This window comes from Daucus carota, chromosome 4 (assembly GCF_001625215.2).
Source record: "Daucus carota subsp. sativus chromosome 4, DH1 v3.0, whole genome shotgun sequence".
Taxonomy (NCBI): domain Eukaryota; kingdom Viridiplantae; phylum Streptophyta; class Magnoliopsida; order Apiales; family Apiaceae; genus Daucus; species Daucus carota.
This window is the reverse complement of record NC_030384.2, coordinates 27,432,533-27,445,234: the sequence shown is the minus strand read 5'-3', so window position 1 is coordinate 27,445,234 and position 12,702 is coordinate 27,432,533. Positions and strand designations below refer to the sequence as shown.

Below are 12,702 nucleotides of genomic sequence, written 5' to 3'. Positions count from 1 at the left end.
TATATATTCGGATATTTTCAGAAATAAGCTGTTAAAAAATGGAGCATTGTCTTTGCCAGACTGAGTCCGTCCGAAAGACTTCAAAAACTTCCATATGACTGATAAAGAGGGTCTTAGCAGAGGAAAAAATGCCTCACTTTTGACCACTTCGCAGAAGATATTTTGCAGAACTGTAAAAGTGTAAGAATTAAAATGGAGATAACACAAACAAAATATTACAGAATCTAACATAGTGCATCATGTGTCTTCAACCTGCACTTCATTAGAATTTTTTATAAAGTTCATATCACAACTCTCCAATTCGCGTCAAATTTAGTTGTTTCACTAATTTTGTTTTCTTTAATCAAAGTCTTATTCAACAGTCGAAAGTAAATTAGGAGGGTTTTAGGGCGCGATTCAAGCATGGAGATGTGAAAAAAATACGAGTCAACTTCTCGGCGCATGCAGCAATTAAACAAAACTGTCCCTTCTTTGTTTTCCATTTCACATCATCTTATAAATTTCAAGGCGCGGGAAACTTATCATCCACTTTACGAGAAATTAACAAACATTGCCGCTTTATTTCTATGCTTTTCTTTTGCAGTTTCGTCTTTATTATCCTAATCAGTGCTGCGATTTACGGAGACAAATCATATCATTATCTACTTTTATAAATTCGGTGAGTTAGATATAGCAACCTTGTAAATCATTTCTGTTTTGTTTAAATTCGAGAAATAACATTTACATAGTATATATATAATCAACAAAACATTACAATACAGTCTCAATAACTAAGAGCATCTCCAACCATCTAAAACCCTTGGCTAAAAATTGAGTTGGCATACTTAAAATAAAAAAATTTAGCCAACAGCTCCAAAAATTCAACTCCAACCATGCTCAGCTGTTGTCTATAAATTTAGCCAACCTCCTATGGATGGCTAAATTTGTCGAACCTCTACAGGTCTGTAAGAAAATCCGTAGGAAGATTGTACATCATTTATTACCATATTGAACTGATATATTCTATTTTAACAATTTGAAATATTAATAACATACTATTTTTAAATTATAGCCAACCAATATAGCCAGTACCATTGAAGCAAAATGTCTTACAGGTTCAGCAAATTTTACATAATGTCTTACAGGTCCAATTTAGCCAACGATTATAGCCAACGCCGTTGGAGATGCTCTAAGCATACATACAAAACTAGGTCTTACTCGACCGACTCGTTAATGAGCTTGAGTTCGAACAACCAAACTAGTCCGATAAGCTTAACGAGTTTGATCCGAATTTTAAGTTGTTCGATTCGACTCGATTCATTTTTACTCTTCAGGTAGACTCGTCAAACTCGAATTCGATTCACTAAGTTAGTTATATATATATATATATATATATATATATATATATATATATATATATATATATATATATTATAAAAAAGTGGATTGACGTTAAATATCATCCAACTACTAATATATCTTCCATCACTAATAAAAAAATTCAAAATAATAATAATAAAATCTATAGTTGAGAATGACAAATTATTGAACTTATAAATTGCCCGAAGTTAAGGCTGAAAGTAAAAATCATACAAGATAAATATATAACAATCTCCATGACGGGCTCGCAAGTCAAAAATCCAATTTTCAGTAATGGATTACTCTACGTTACTAGCATTTTAATGAATATGCATAAAATTATAAATCAAAATAAGTTTGAGCGGGTGTGTTGCTTTAGTACTAGATCTAGACTGAAACACAACTATTTTACTTTCTCAGTTATATTTCATATACATCTATCCTTTTGTTGAAGGTTGTTCGACAAAGTCAAAACATTGAAATTGGAACAAAGTTTAAAATTTTATCGCCCGACTCGATTTTCGGCTCGACTCGTTTCGCAAAAAAATCCGACTCGAATCAGTCGTTAACAAACTCGAATTCGAATAAAAAAAATTACATGATCAAGTTTGCCTCGACTCAAACTCGATAAAATTTGATCCAACTCCAGATTATTTACAGCCCTCAACAAAATATTTAATATAAAACCATTCATTTCTTTAATTTGTTGTGACAATGCCAATCATGGTTCTTTTTCGCAAACAAGCGTATATATATATTTTTAGATTAGTATTTACCAGGAATACTTTTTAGGATCGAACGAATAAATTTCTGAATCAGTATTTTTAAGAATATTTTGTAAAGATTTGATCCAATAATAAAATTTTTATGTGGCAAAAAAAACAAGATAGGTGTTTTTTCTATTTTTTGAGAATAAACAAAGATAGGTGTTTGTCATAAGTCATAACTCATAAGACATGAACGAGAATTGAACCTAAAAATTAAAATAAAAAAGAAAAGTAATATTATCATTCGAGCAAGTATACTACTTATTCTTTCTGTGTAAGGTTGTTTTGATTATGACTCTTGCGGACCTCAATTTAAGCTTGGCGATGTGAAAGGCAGCAGGAAAGCATGCCTCGTTCCCGTATCCAGAGGCGTAGCGAGAAAATTCATAAACTGGGGTCAAAATATTATACTACTTCCATTCCGTCAGATTGTTTACGTACACTGATTGTATACATTTTGAGCCTCTTGTAAAGCATAACGTATTTTTAATTATTTTTTTGAATAAAAATTTAAATGTCAATTTTTTTTATAGGAATTTTTTATAAAAAAAAATGTATTACATAGGTATACTTTATAAAAATCTCAAAATGTGTGCCAGAAAATAATGTAAAAAACGTGATTGAACAAAGAGACTAACATATAAGCGACAGCAACCCGCAAGAGTAAGTGAGTAAAATAACGGAGGTGGAGGCTTGGAGCCACTGTGAGTTAAAAATGGAAATAGAAAGTTATATTTTAATAAAATGGGTTAGTGACTTAGTGCTTTAGAGGAGATTAGGATGAATATTATAAAGGTCGGGAGAAAGGTAGGCTAAGATTTGCAACTGGATTTTACTACTTTGCTGCATTTTTTTTGGTTCACTGTGAGAACCGGGGTCAAACCAATTTTTAATATGGGTTCATATTTGTTATAATAATAATTATATACATAAAATTAAAAATTTTATGGGTTCAATTGACCCCTCATGCAGGGCTGTAGCTACGCCCCTGCCCGTATCACCAGGAGTGGAATTTCCGACAACCGACATCATCCGATTGTGGTTAAATTTTGACCAATTTTCTTCATAAATAACTCCAATAGTAGTTTATCTAGGACCCAATGCCAAATATAAGACTATTCTACGAAATGCATATGATCTGCTTGCCGTTTTCTAGGTGCTATACGCCCCCAATCACATGTCCGTGGGCCGCGGTGGCAACCTTTCTCGGTAAATGTCAGCTTCAAAGTGAGACATGCACATAAACGGTGAGCATGTTCGTTTTGTAGTAAATCAACCACGTTAATAAGCGGACGTTTTAATAGTTTATCCAACGTCAGGATCAACTTGATGCCCAGTTGTTGCATTTAAGTGACAAATGCCTACAAGGCTACAAGTCAGTAGGTCACCCATGTGGAAATAATATGTGGGCGTTGTATGGGTGAACTTATTTTATTAAATGGGTGAACTTATTTTATTAAATAAACTATGTGCCTGTTTGGCTACAAGAAAGAAATATTCCTTTCTGCGATAAGTCAGTTTCTACTTTTATTGACATGTTTCTGTAAAAAATCGAGAATCAGTTACACAAAGTTAGAAATGCTAACTTAGTCTTAACTTCAGGCCGCGGATGCGGATACAGGATCCATCACTGACCCGGACTAAATTTTTTTAGCTCACCGCTTGAATTTTGAGATCACACTTGCACATATTTTTCATTTTGTTTGCATATATATTATATATTAATATAAAATGATATATGCTTATTTTTAGAAAGCATTTGTATGAGCTCAAAAGTTTCATAATTTTGAAAATCTTTTGAGAAAATTACATTTCATATTTTTATTTAAAAATTCAATTTTTCCAAAATTTTCAAAAATCGTAATATTCTATATAAAAAAAATTTGGATTTGGGTATTTGTGAAAATTTCATAAAAAAATAAGTCCTCTTTGTGCACGGAAAGAAAAAATTTAAGCAAAAAATAATAGATTGACAAGACAAAATTAGATTGTTTACAAATGAAAAATATAATAATGATAAGTATGATAAAAAAAATATCTATTAAAATCCAAATTACTTGTTTAAAATTTTACAATTAATATAAATAAATAATCTATTATATATATATAATTTAAGATTAATAATTTTTTTAAGAAGAATAAGAAATCAAACGAAAAGCACCGCTCAACACCAAAATTAAAAATGAAACCAAAATAAAGAATCAAACTAAAGTAAACACTCCAGAATTCAAACTAAACATACATAAGTTTTCATATCCTCAAAATATTTAAAGAGCCGACCACACCACAGGGGCGCCGGGCTAGAGCCCACCTAGCCCAAGCGTGGATTCGCCCCTAACTTTTGCTTCTCATTTTTATTTATTTTTTTATTTTAAGAAAGAAACATTTATTTTAAATTCACTCAAACTCCCCCTATATTATAAGGAAAAAGTTATATTTTTTATATATCATTTTTTAGAATTAAGTATTTAATTTTTTTTCAAAAACCGACATTTTTATCTTCTTTTTTAATGATTGACCTGTTTTGATAAGTTGGAAAAATCTACTTTTATACGTAAAAATATTTAAAAGAAATCCTTATGACTGTGTTTGAATGACTCGGACTCTGCTATCAACAAGACTTGCCCATGAGATTATGCAAAAGGGCAATAACAATTGATTTCTTAAGATGGGAGGTGAAGTGTTTATAATTATTGTTTAAATGTAGGATTAGATAGAAACATACAACAGACATCAGACAAGGTCTAGAAAGTTATCATAAACATGTTTTTCATCTTCATCCATCATAAGATTACCTATTAAATATTGATAAATATTATACAGATTAAGTAATAAATTTAAGACATAAATATAAGACATACGGCAGATACTTTGCTCCATCTTTGAAGATCAATGCCAATATCTATCAAAGTATTCGCTTGAATGAAATGGAGTGTTGAAGAAATGAGATGAAATTCGTACTCCGAATTGAGTTTGTCTAGAAAAGTATTACAATTTACATTACTTCAGTAATTTCATTTCAAGTATAACCCCACCGAGAGTTCGATTCCCTCGAACTCCGAGAGTAAATGGGTTACCATTTAGTCGATGTGTGCACAAGCTGACTCGTACTATTTGAACTAGAAATCTATTTCATATGTTTTGAAAGGATGCTTGTTTCACTTACTCATCACATTTCACAATAATCTTTACCATAAAAAAATTTAAAACTTACCACTGGTATCACATACTTCTGTTTTTTAATTTACTATTCCATTCCATCCAACTGTTATCACATAGTACTTCTTTTTTTTAATTTTCCATTCCATTCCATCCAAATTAAAGCGAGCCAAGTGTAACTTCAACCATCAACAGAATATTAATAACACACATTGCTGCGATACAACTTTTGATAAACTTCTTCAAAATTGTCAGCAGTACTTAGAACCCCAGGTTGGTAAAATTATAAATAATATAATTAACAAAGATCAAGGATTACAAAATGGCAAAAATATTTTGTTACAAGGGTGATTCTTTTGCCAACAGCTTATTTCACTCTTGAAGCAAGAAAAAAATTGCATAACTGAGTGGTCAACAATACCACAGTTACAAATAATACAATTACATATCAAAGACACTGATCTATCTTCTAAAATTCAATACCTGCAATCTATACTTCTTTCAACCTTTCCTGACTCGCTATCTAATCTAACACCGTAACCAGGTTTTATTAAATTTATGGCGCCTCCCACGTCGCACTTCTTCGCTTCAAAGCGAGGAACAAATTTAATGCTGAACTGAAACACACATTATATATATTTATGTAAAGGAGATGGATACACAAAGGGATGCCAGTGCCTTAGGTTGTAATGCAGTTGATGCTGCTTCTGTCGATCAGCTTGGGACAATGGTGCCAATGTAGCCAAACCCCACGATAGAAAAGGTTATTGTTTGGAGAAACATGTAAACAAAGTAATTATTCTTTCCGTATAGATAATCATAGCATCCGCAGAAGAAGAGGAACACTGCGAATCCTAGCTCTGTAACATGTATTCTGGAAAAGATATAACACAAAATTATATCTTTAAATTAGGCCATCAATTTACCACAAGTAAAACTAGAAGAAACATAGAAATCACTTTTTAATTTTAATTTTGGTGTGGTAATTATAATCTATTTTATTATCAAAAGCAACACATGGAAGGTACCCTTTTAGGGGATGATTATTAATAAAATTTGGTATAAATACTTTATGTGAAGATATAGAAGCTGACAGAATACCGAAAGAAACTGATAGCTTAATTTGCCTTCAAAAAACATGATGTTACTCTTTGTGGTTGTTAGAAATACAAGCAAATTCCATAACTATTTATTACTGTAAACATGGACAGCATAGCAAAAGGAGGCATACCTGTCTCCTATATTGAAGTTGAACTTCTTTGCTGATTTGTTGTTTTTGTTCTTGTGACCATCTCCTAGTTTCTCAGTCACAACCCACTCATTAGCCCGCTTTGCCTCAAATAACCCAATGAAGGTTGCCTTTGTGCGGTGGAAAGACATCACATTTTCAAAGAGAATCCAGTAAAATAATAAATGAATTGACCTGCAAGATCCAGTTCGACAAATTAAGAAATCAGAGACCTAATTCTTTAGATATAGATATTAGGATAGTCATTTGTATGGTGATGATAAAAAAGTACAGAACAAAACCTTGGAGTTCCAACAGAATTGAGAGTAGTGATAATGCACGGGATGTAAATAGCTCCCCATTTTGGAACGTCAATTTCAGGAACCATAATTGTTAATGGAAGGACGACACAGAAAAAGAAGAAGGTAACCATATGAGCTATAATCTTTCGGACAAAGAAAAAGCTGTATATCACATATACTTTCTTCCAGAAATTAACTTTCTGCAGAAGCACGGGAAAAAAAACAATTAGCAAACAAACAAAAGAAAAAAAGAGCAGACAAAAATACTATTTTTGTTCAAGTAAAATCTTAAATCTCAAATTTTACAGAATAAGAGCAACAAAAGATTTAAACTTTAACATGCCTTGTTTCTCACGATCTCCATCACCATTTTTCTGAACAAATTTGCAGGACCACAAGACCACCTATGTTGCTGATATCTGAAGGCTTTAAAAGTACTAGGAAGTTCACTTTTTACCTATCACAAGTTTAGCACACACAGTGTTAAGGTAGATAAACAACTGTGTTAGATCATAACAAGTTCTTGATTCAAAATTTGAATGAGGAACTGATATTGAAATTCTTCAAAACGGTCTGATTATATATGATGTATCATTTACATGAAGATCGCCAAGGTAAACAAACTTCCAGCCCTTCAGACTAGCTCGAACAGCAAGATCCATATCCTCGACTGTTGTTCGGTCTTTCCATCCGCCTGCCTCGTTGATAGCAGCAATTCTCCATATTCCCCCAGTTCCTACACAGAGTTTTGTATGATCATGGTTTTCTAGGCATGCTAAATCACTTTTTCCACAAGACGTAAACGTCTGCAACTTAGCAGGAAAAGCGTTATAGGACTATGTTACAAGCATCAACTTATTTTTAGGGATTGGACCACAAAACAAAAGATTTAAATGTGAGCAAGTTAAATTTTTGATAACCATGGACCATTTTCCTGTTGATATTATGCCTTTATGGAGTCACATGTCAAGGCTGTTGATGGAGTCCACAACACTTTGCAACCCTATCAGTGTCTATTCCATCAAATGGCATCTTTATACAAAAATTTCAGTTCACAACATAAAACAGTATCACATGTATCAATAAGTTAAAGCAGCAAACTAAAGTAGTTATAATTTGTGAAGTCATTTTCGATTCTTCATTACCCTTCTTTGGGGGAACAACTGACTGCATACATTTAAATACTAACACACATGCCTATAAATGAATGAAAGTATTGTACCTAAAAAGATGTGGTATCTACTCCTTACAAAAAAAAAAAAAAAAAAAAAGATGTGGTATCTACTATAATACAATGATAAGAAATAAGTCATTTTCTTTGTATTGTGCATTTTTTTTCCGGGAAATTATAAATTAAAGTAGAAGTTGTAAAATAATGAAAGCTGTTGAAAGGTACCATTAAAACCAAAGAAGGCATGAGTAGCTGATCCCACTTCTTGCTCCACTGTAAAATGGTAATCTAGTGACATCTCTTGCATTCTGGTCATCAAACACTCATCAGAATTTACTGCAGTAGAAAAACCATTATTCAGTAAGCAACTTGTAAAGAGAACAAGAATTTTTCATATATAGTATATGCAGTATTTGCTAATTGCCTTTTCATAAATTTAGATGTGTGATCAGCAAAAGATATTATAATAGTTTCACGCGTGAACTACCACACATGTTTTATTTATAAAAATGTTTGATTGCAGTAGACCCAAGGGGTGGGTGGTGAGTGAAGTAAGCCAGCAATTGTTCATCTTCATCCATGCTCAATGACAAACGTACCCCTAAAATCTATACACTTCTTATGCCGATTAATCCGGGGAATAACTTTGTTTTCTGGCGAACCTTTTGATAGCTACACTGTGATAATAGAAATTTATAGAGCAAAATTTTGTCATCTCTAGACATAATAGCATCAGCCAAACAAAATTATAATATTAGAAGTACATACATCATTTGGGGATTAAAAGAAGTCATTTAAAGTTGCAATTATTTGGTTCTTTTACAAAAAGATTTAACAGCACCCATTACTTTTTGATATATTGGTATGAAATTTGAAATAAAAGAGAAACAAGAATATGGTGTAATGGATTTGCTGTACAAACTACAAACAGCATGAGAGTGATGGCTTGATAAGACAATCAAACTGGGCCAGGAGCTAGGCCCTCTCCATTCATTTTATGTGGTCACCATCTCACTGTGCTAACAAATCTTACCAAATGTATGACCCCATAACATGCAATTTAGTATCTAATACACAACAATGCTCCTATAATTGTTTAAACCTCTTTCTCACTTTCAAATATAATAATTGTGACAGATTGCAAGACCACCGACACTGTAAGAATTACACCATACAAGTAAAATTTGATAAATGACAAGCGGCGGTTGTAAGAAAAACAAGACTGCTAAAAGTACTTACCAAATCTCCATCTGGCTTGAACGAGTGCGATTTTAGAATTGTGCATGAGGAATGGGATAGATCGTCGGAGAAAATCAGGTTCTGGCCGGAAATCAGCATCGAAAATTGCAACATATTCACATTCTTTAACATAATCACGTTTTAAACCTTCTTTAAGTGCACCAGCTTTGTAGCCCCCCCTGGTTTCTCTAATTTGGTAGGTTATGTTTAAGCCTTTAGCTGCCCACCTTTTGCATTCTTTCTCAACCATTTCCTACAACATTTATTAAAACAGGTAAACATTTAACCTTGATGCGCAGAATTATTATGTTAATGGTAAGTTTATGTAATAAACCAAGTAATGCTAAATTGGATTATGTTGTAACTTCAACATAGACCCAATTGATGAAACCTAAAATGACAAAACAGAAACTTTACCAGATAGGAAAGGACAGTCCACAAATAGAACAAGTAAAGGAAATGTCACTCAGATTAGGGACTGTTTGGCTTAAGTAAATTTGTAACATGTAAATACCTTGATAATAGGATCAGTTGAATCATCAAGAACTTGAATAACAAGACGATCCGCTGGCCATGAGAGGTTACAAGCAGCCCCAATTGAGATCTTGTAAACCTGTCCAAAAGACATAAAAATTAGCCAAACAGCCAAACACAGCCTTAGTTTTTCTCAAAAATCTAAGAACTTTGAACACTGTCACCAATAAAGCTTACCCAAATAAGAAATGAATAGTACTAAAACAGTAACAGAACAAAACATCAATACAACAAAACTAACCTCTCTTTCATTGAACATGGGGATTTGTATAAGCACCAATGGAAAAGCAGAGCTTCCAGCTTCCAAATCATCACTCATGGGCTCCCAGTTGTACCTTTTCTCAGGCTTTTTCAAAAAGATTTTAACTAAGATAATGACTATTCCCATGTACAATCTCTCAGCAAACAACATGAGTTCCATGGTTAAACATATAACCACAGCTAGTTTAAGCAATGGTACAATCAATGGGGTCTTAATGAGCTCCCAGAGGAACCCAAATTGGCTTGCTAAATCTACTGTTGTTCCCTGGAAAGTCTCTGGGATGAAACTCTGAGCTGAAACATCAGCCATTTTGCTCCTGAAACAGAGTAAAAACAGAGGAAAACAGGGGAGCTAAAAAGTAGCAACTAGATCTATAAATACAGGAAAATCTTTATGTGGGTATGTATAGATTTTGATTGTGAATCTAGATAACAATGTGGGTGATAGTTGAGTAGAGCATTATAACTCAAATTGGGATAATGCTAGTTCAGATCTCTCTGTTTCTGACTCATAAAAGAAGGTTTGCTCTGTTTTGGTATGTGATGTAACTGTCTGTATTCTTGTCTATTGAATCATGATAGAGAAGAAACAGAGCAGTGATGCTGCACTGTACTGTGAGAGTATGAGAATCAGATAATGAGAGCAAGTGAGGAGATGGAGTGTGGAACAGATTTATGGTCATTTTTTGGGCCTTTTTGTTTTTATATTATTATATTCACTTTGTTTTATGGCAGGGGTCCAGAATCCACAGTAAATTTAAGGACATATGGATGCCTTTCTTATAACTGAGGTCTGAGAACTATAATAAAATATTACAGTATAATCTAATAATTTCGGATACTATTTCATTTATTTTAATGATATTCTCTAGTTTTTATTATTAAAATTTTAAAATAATGTTAAATATTCCAAATTGTTATGGTAAAATATTGATATATGGCAGTCAGATACTTACGTCTTTGCTGCAAGTGAATATAAGGGAAAGTAAATGAACTTTCATTTAATATAATCCCTGCTTTTCGTCTTAAAAAAAAATATATACTTTGACTTTCATCCCATTTTTGAAGTGAAATTATATTACAACTAGTTGAGAAGCCGCGCGTTGCGGCGGACTATAAAAATTATATTAATGATTTAATATTAATATTTGTAAAATAAAATAATTTTGTGGTTGTCTATAAAAAGTATATTAATGATTCAAAATTAATATTTGTAGGATAAATTAATTTTATATTATAAAAATCTTTTTTTTTGAATCAATTATAAAAATCTTGATGTAATACTAATAATAATATATAAAATTGCAAAATTGGACTATAATTCATGGTGAAAAAATGAAAATAAATTTATACACATAATTAACAATTTAAAGTTCGACGAATCTTAATTTTATTTGTGTTTTTTTAAAAGTAATCATGTTCTTGCATTGTCACCTTCCACCAATTTTTTTGGATTGATTGTGCACAAAAACATCTAACTTAAATCCGTGAGATAGTGTTCTAAAAATACCCTTACTTGTAACAACCTTTATTTTTTAATACTGTATAAACAGCCTTCACTTGAAAATTTGAACGGAGCAAACAGATAATGCATGAATAATTTTTTCCTACATACAAAGTAAATCATATAAAAACTAACAACAACAAACATGTCCGATGAACAAAACAAATATTATAAAATTTTAACCAACAAACATACATAGCTAATAGTTAATTTATTGATATCATCCATCAATATCATGTCAACACTATATTCTTTTCCTGTGTTTGGATTTGTCGACTCTAACGTAGCGGTCTATAACTACCTTTGCTTGCAACAACCTTTATTTTTTTAATAGTGTATAAACAACCTTCACTTATCATTGCAGAAGAACGGCACCATCGAGTTAGAAATCGCTATCACTAGATAGAGGTAGGGTTGTGGTGGAGGCTGTGTTTAGATGATCCAAAATCCTACAATCTACGGGGTATTTATAGGTGTATAAAGACTTGTATGCTACTCTTTCCCATAATTAAATAATCTGAAACAAAATTAGATTCAAATTTTCAACCTATTATATTCCATAAATAATCTGAAACAAAATCAGATTCTGAAATTTGCTTCTAATATACCCAAAACTAAAAAAGGTAGTTCTAATTTTTGATATTTTTCATTCAAAAATTCCAGAAAATTAGAATAATAGAACAGAGCGATGTGAGAGGCGCCACATACACGCCCATCGCTTCTCCTTTATATAAGTATATTGATGATTACATCATTTTCACTTGCTTTCGTTTTTTTTTAAAACTCGGAGCACAAATAGGATTAAAGTTATATAACTTTCCTTACAAAAAAAATTATATAACTTTAATTCATCTTCACTTACTTTCCTCTTTATTTGTATCGTCCTTTTAAAAAATTCGGGAGCACAAATAAGAGTGAAAGTTATATAAACTCGGGAGTATAAATAGGGGTGAAAATTATATTTTTAGTTTGAAAATATAAAAAAAAATATTTTAGATAAAAAAAATAATTGATTATATGAATAAGCTCATAATTGGTCTCAAGTACCGACCGATCAAACTTTTAATACTTTCGATTTTAATAATATAGTATAGCTTATAACCCGTGCAAAGCACGGGCGGCTATAATATTTGTTATTTTACCGTATATATTTTAACTATAATTAATTTATTGTGAAAATAAAATTATGATAGAATAAT

At 31.8% G+C, this 12,702-nt stretch overlaps 1 protein-coding gene across 1 annotated transcript; it reads right to left on the bottom strand.

The window, feature by feature from the left end:
* Window positions 1–5,538: 5,538 nt before the first annotated feature.
* LOC108219065 (glucomannan 4-beta-mannosyltransferase 2) lies at window positions 5,539–10,680 on the bottom strand. Its single transcript, XM_064091730.1, has 9 exons — window positions 9,980–10,680; window positions 9,719–9,817; window positions 9,205–9,457; window positions 8,191–8,301; window positions 7,394–7,530; window positions 7,134–7,251; window positions 6,795–6,990; window positions 6,496–6,687; window positions 5,539–6,138 (listed from the first exon to the last, which is right to left on the bottom strand). Exons 1-9 carry the CDS (start codon window positions 10,307–10,309, stop codon window positions 5,979–5,981), a joined length of 1,596 nt encoding a protein of 531 aa, XP_063947800.1. The 5' UTR covers window positions 10,310–10,680; the 3' UTR covers window positions 5,539–5,978.
* Window positions 10,681–12,702: the final 2,022 nt, after the last annotated feature.

Coding starts and splice junctions, on each gene's coding strand:
- LOC108219065 (XM_064091730.1), bottom strand. CDS start 10,309: ATGGCTGATGTTTCAGCTCAGAGTTTCATCCCAGAGACTTTCCAGGGA. Junction 6,991..7,133: donor GATCGTGAGAAACAAGGCAT/GTTAAAGTTTAA, acceptor TTCTGCAGAAAG/TTAATTTCTGGAAGAAAGTA. Junction 6,139..6,495: donor AACTTCAATATAGGAGACAG/GTATGCCTCCTT, acceptor TATCTTTTCCAG/AATACATGTTACAGAGCTAG.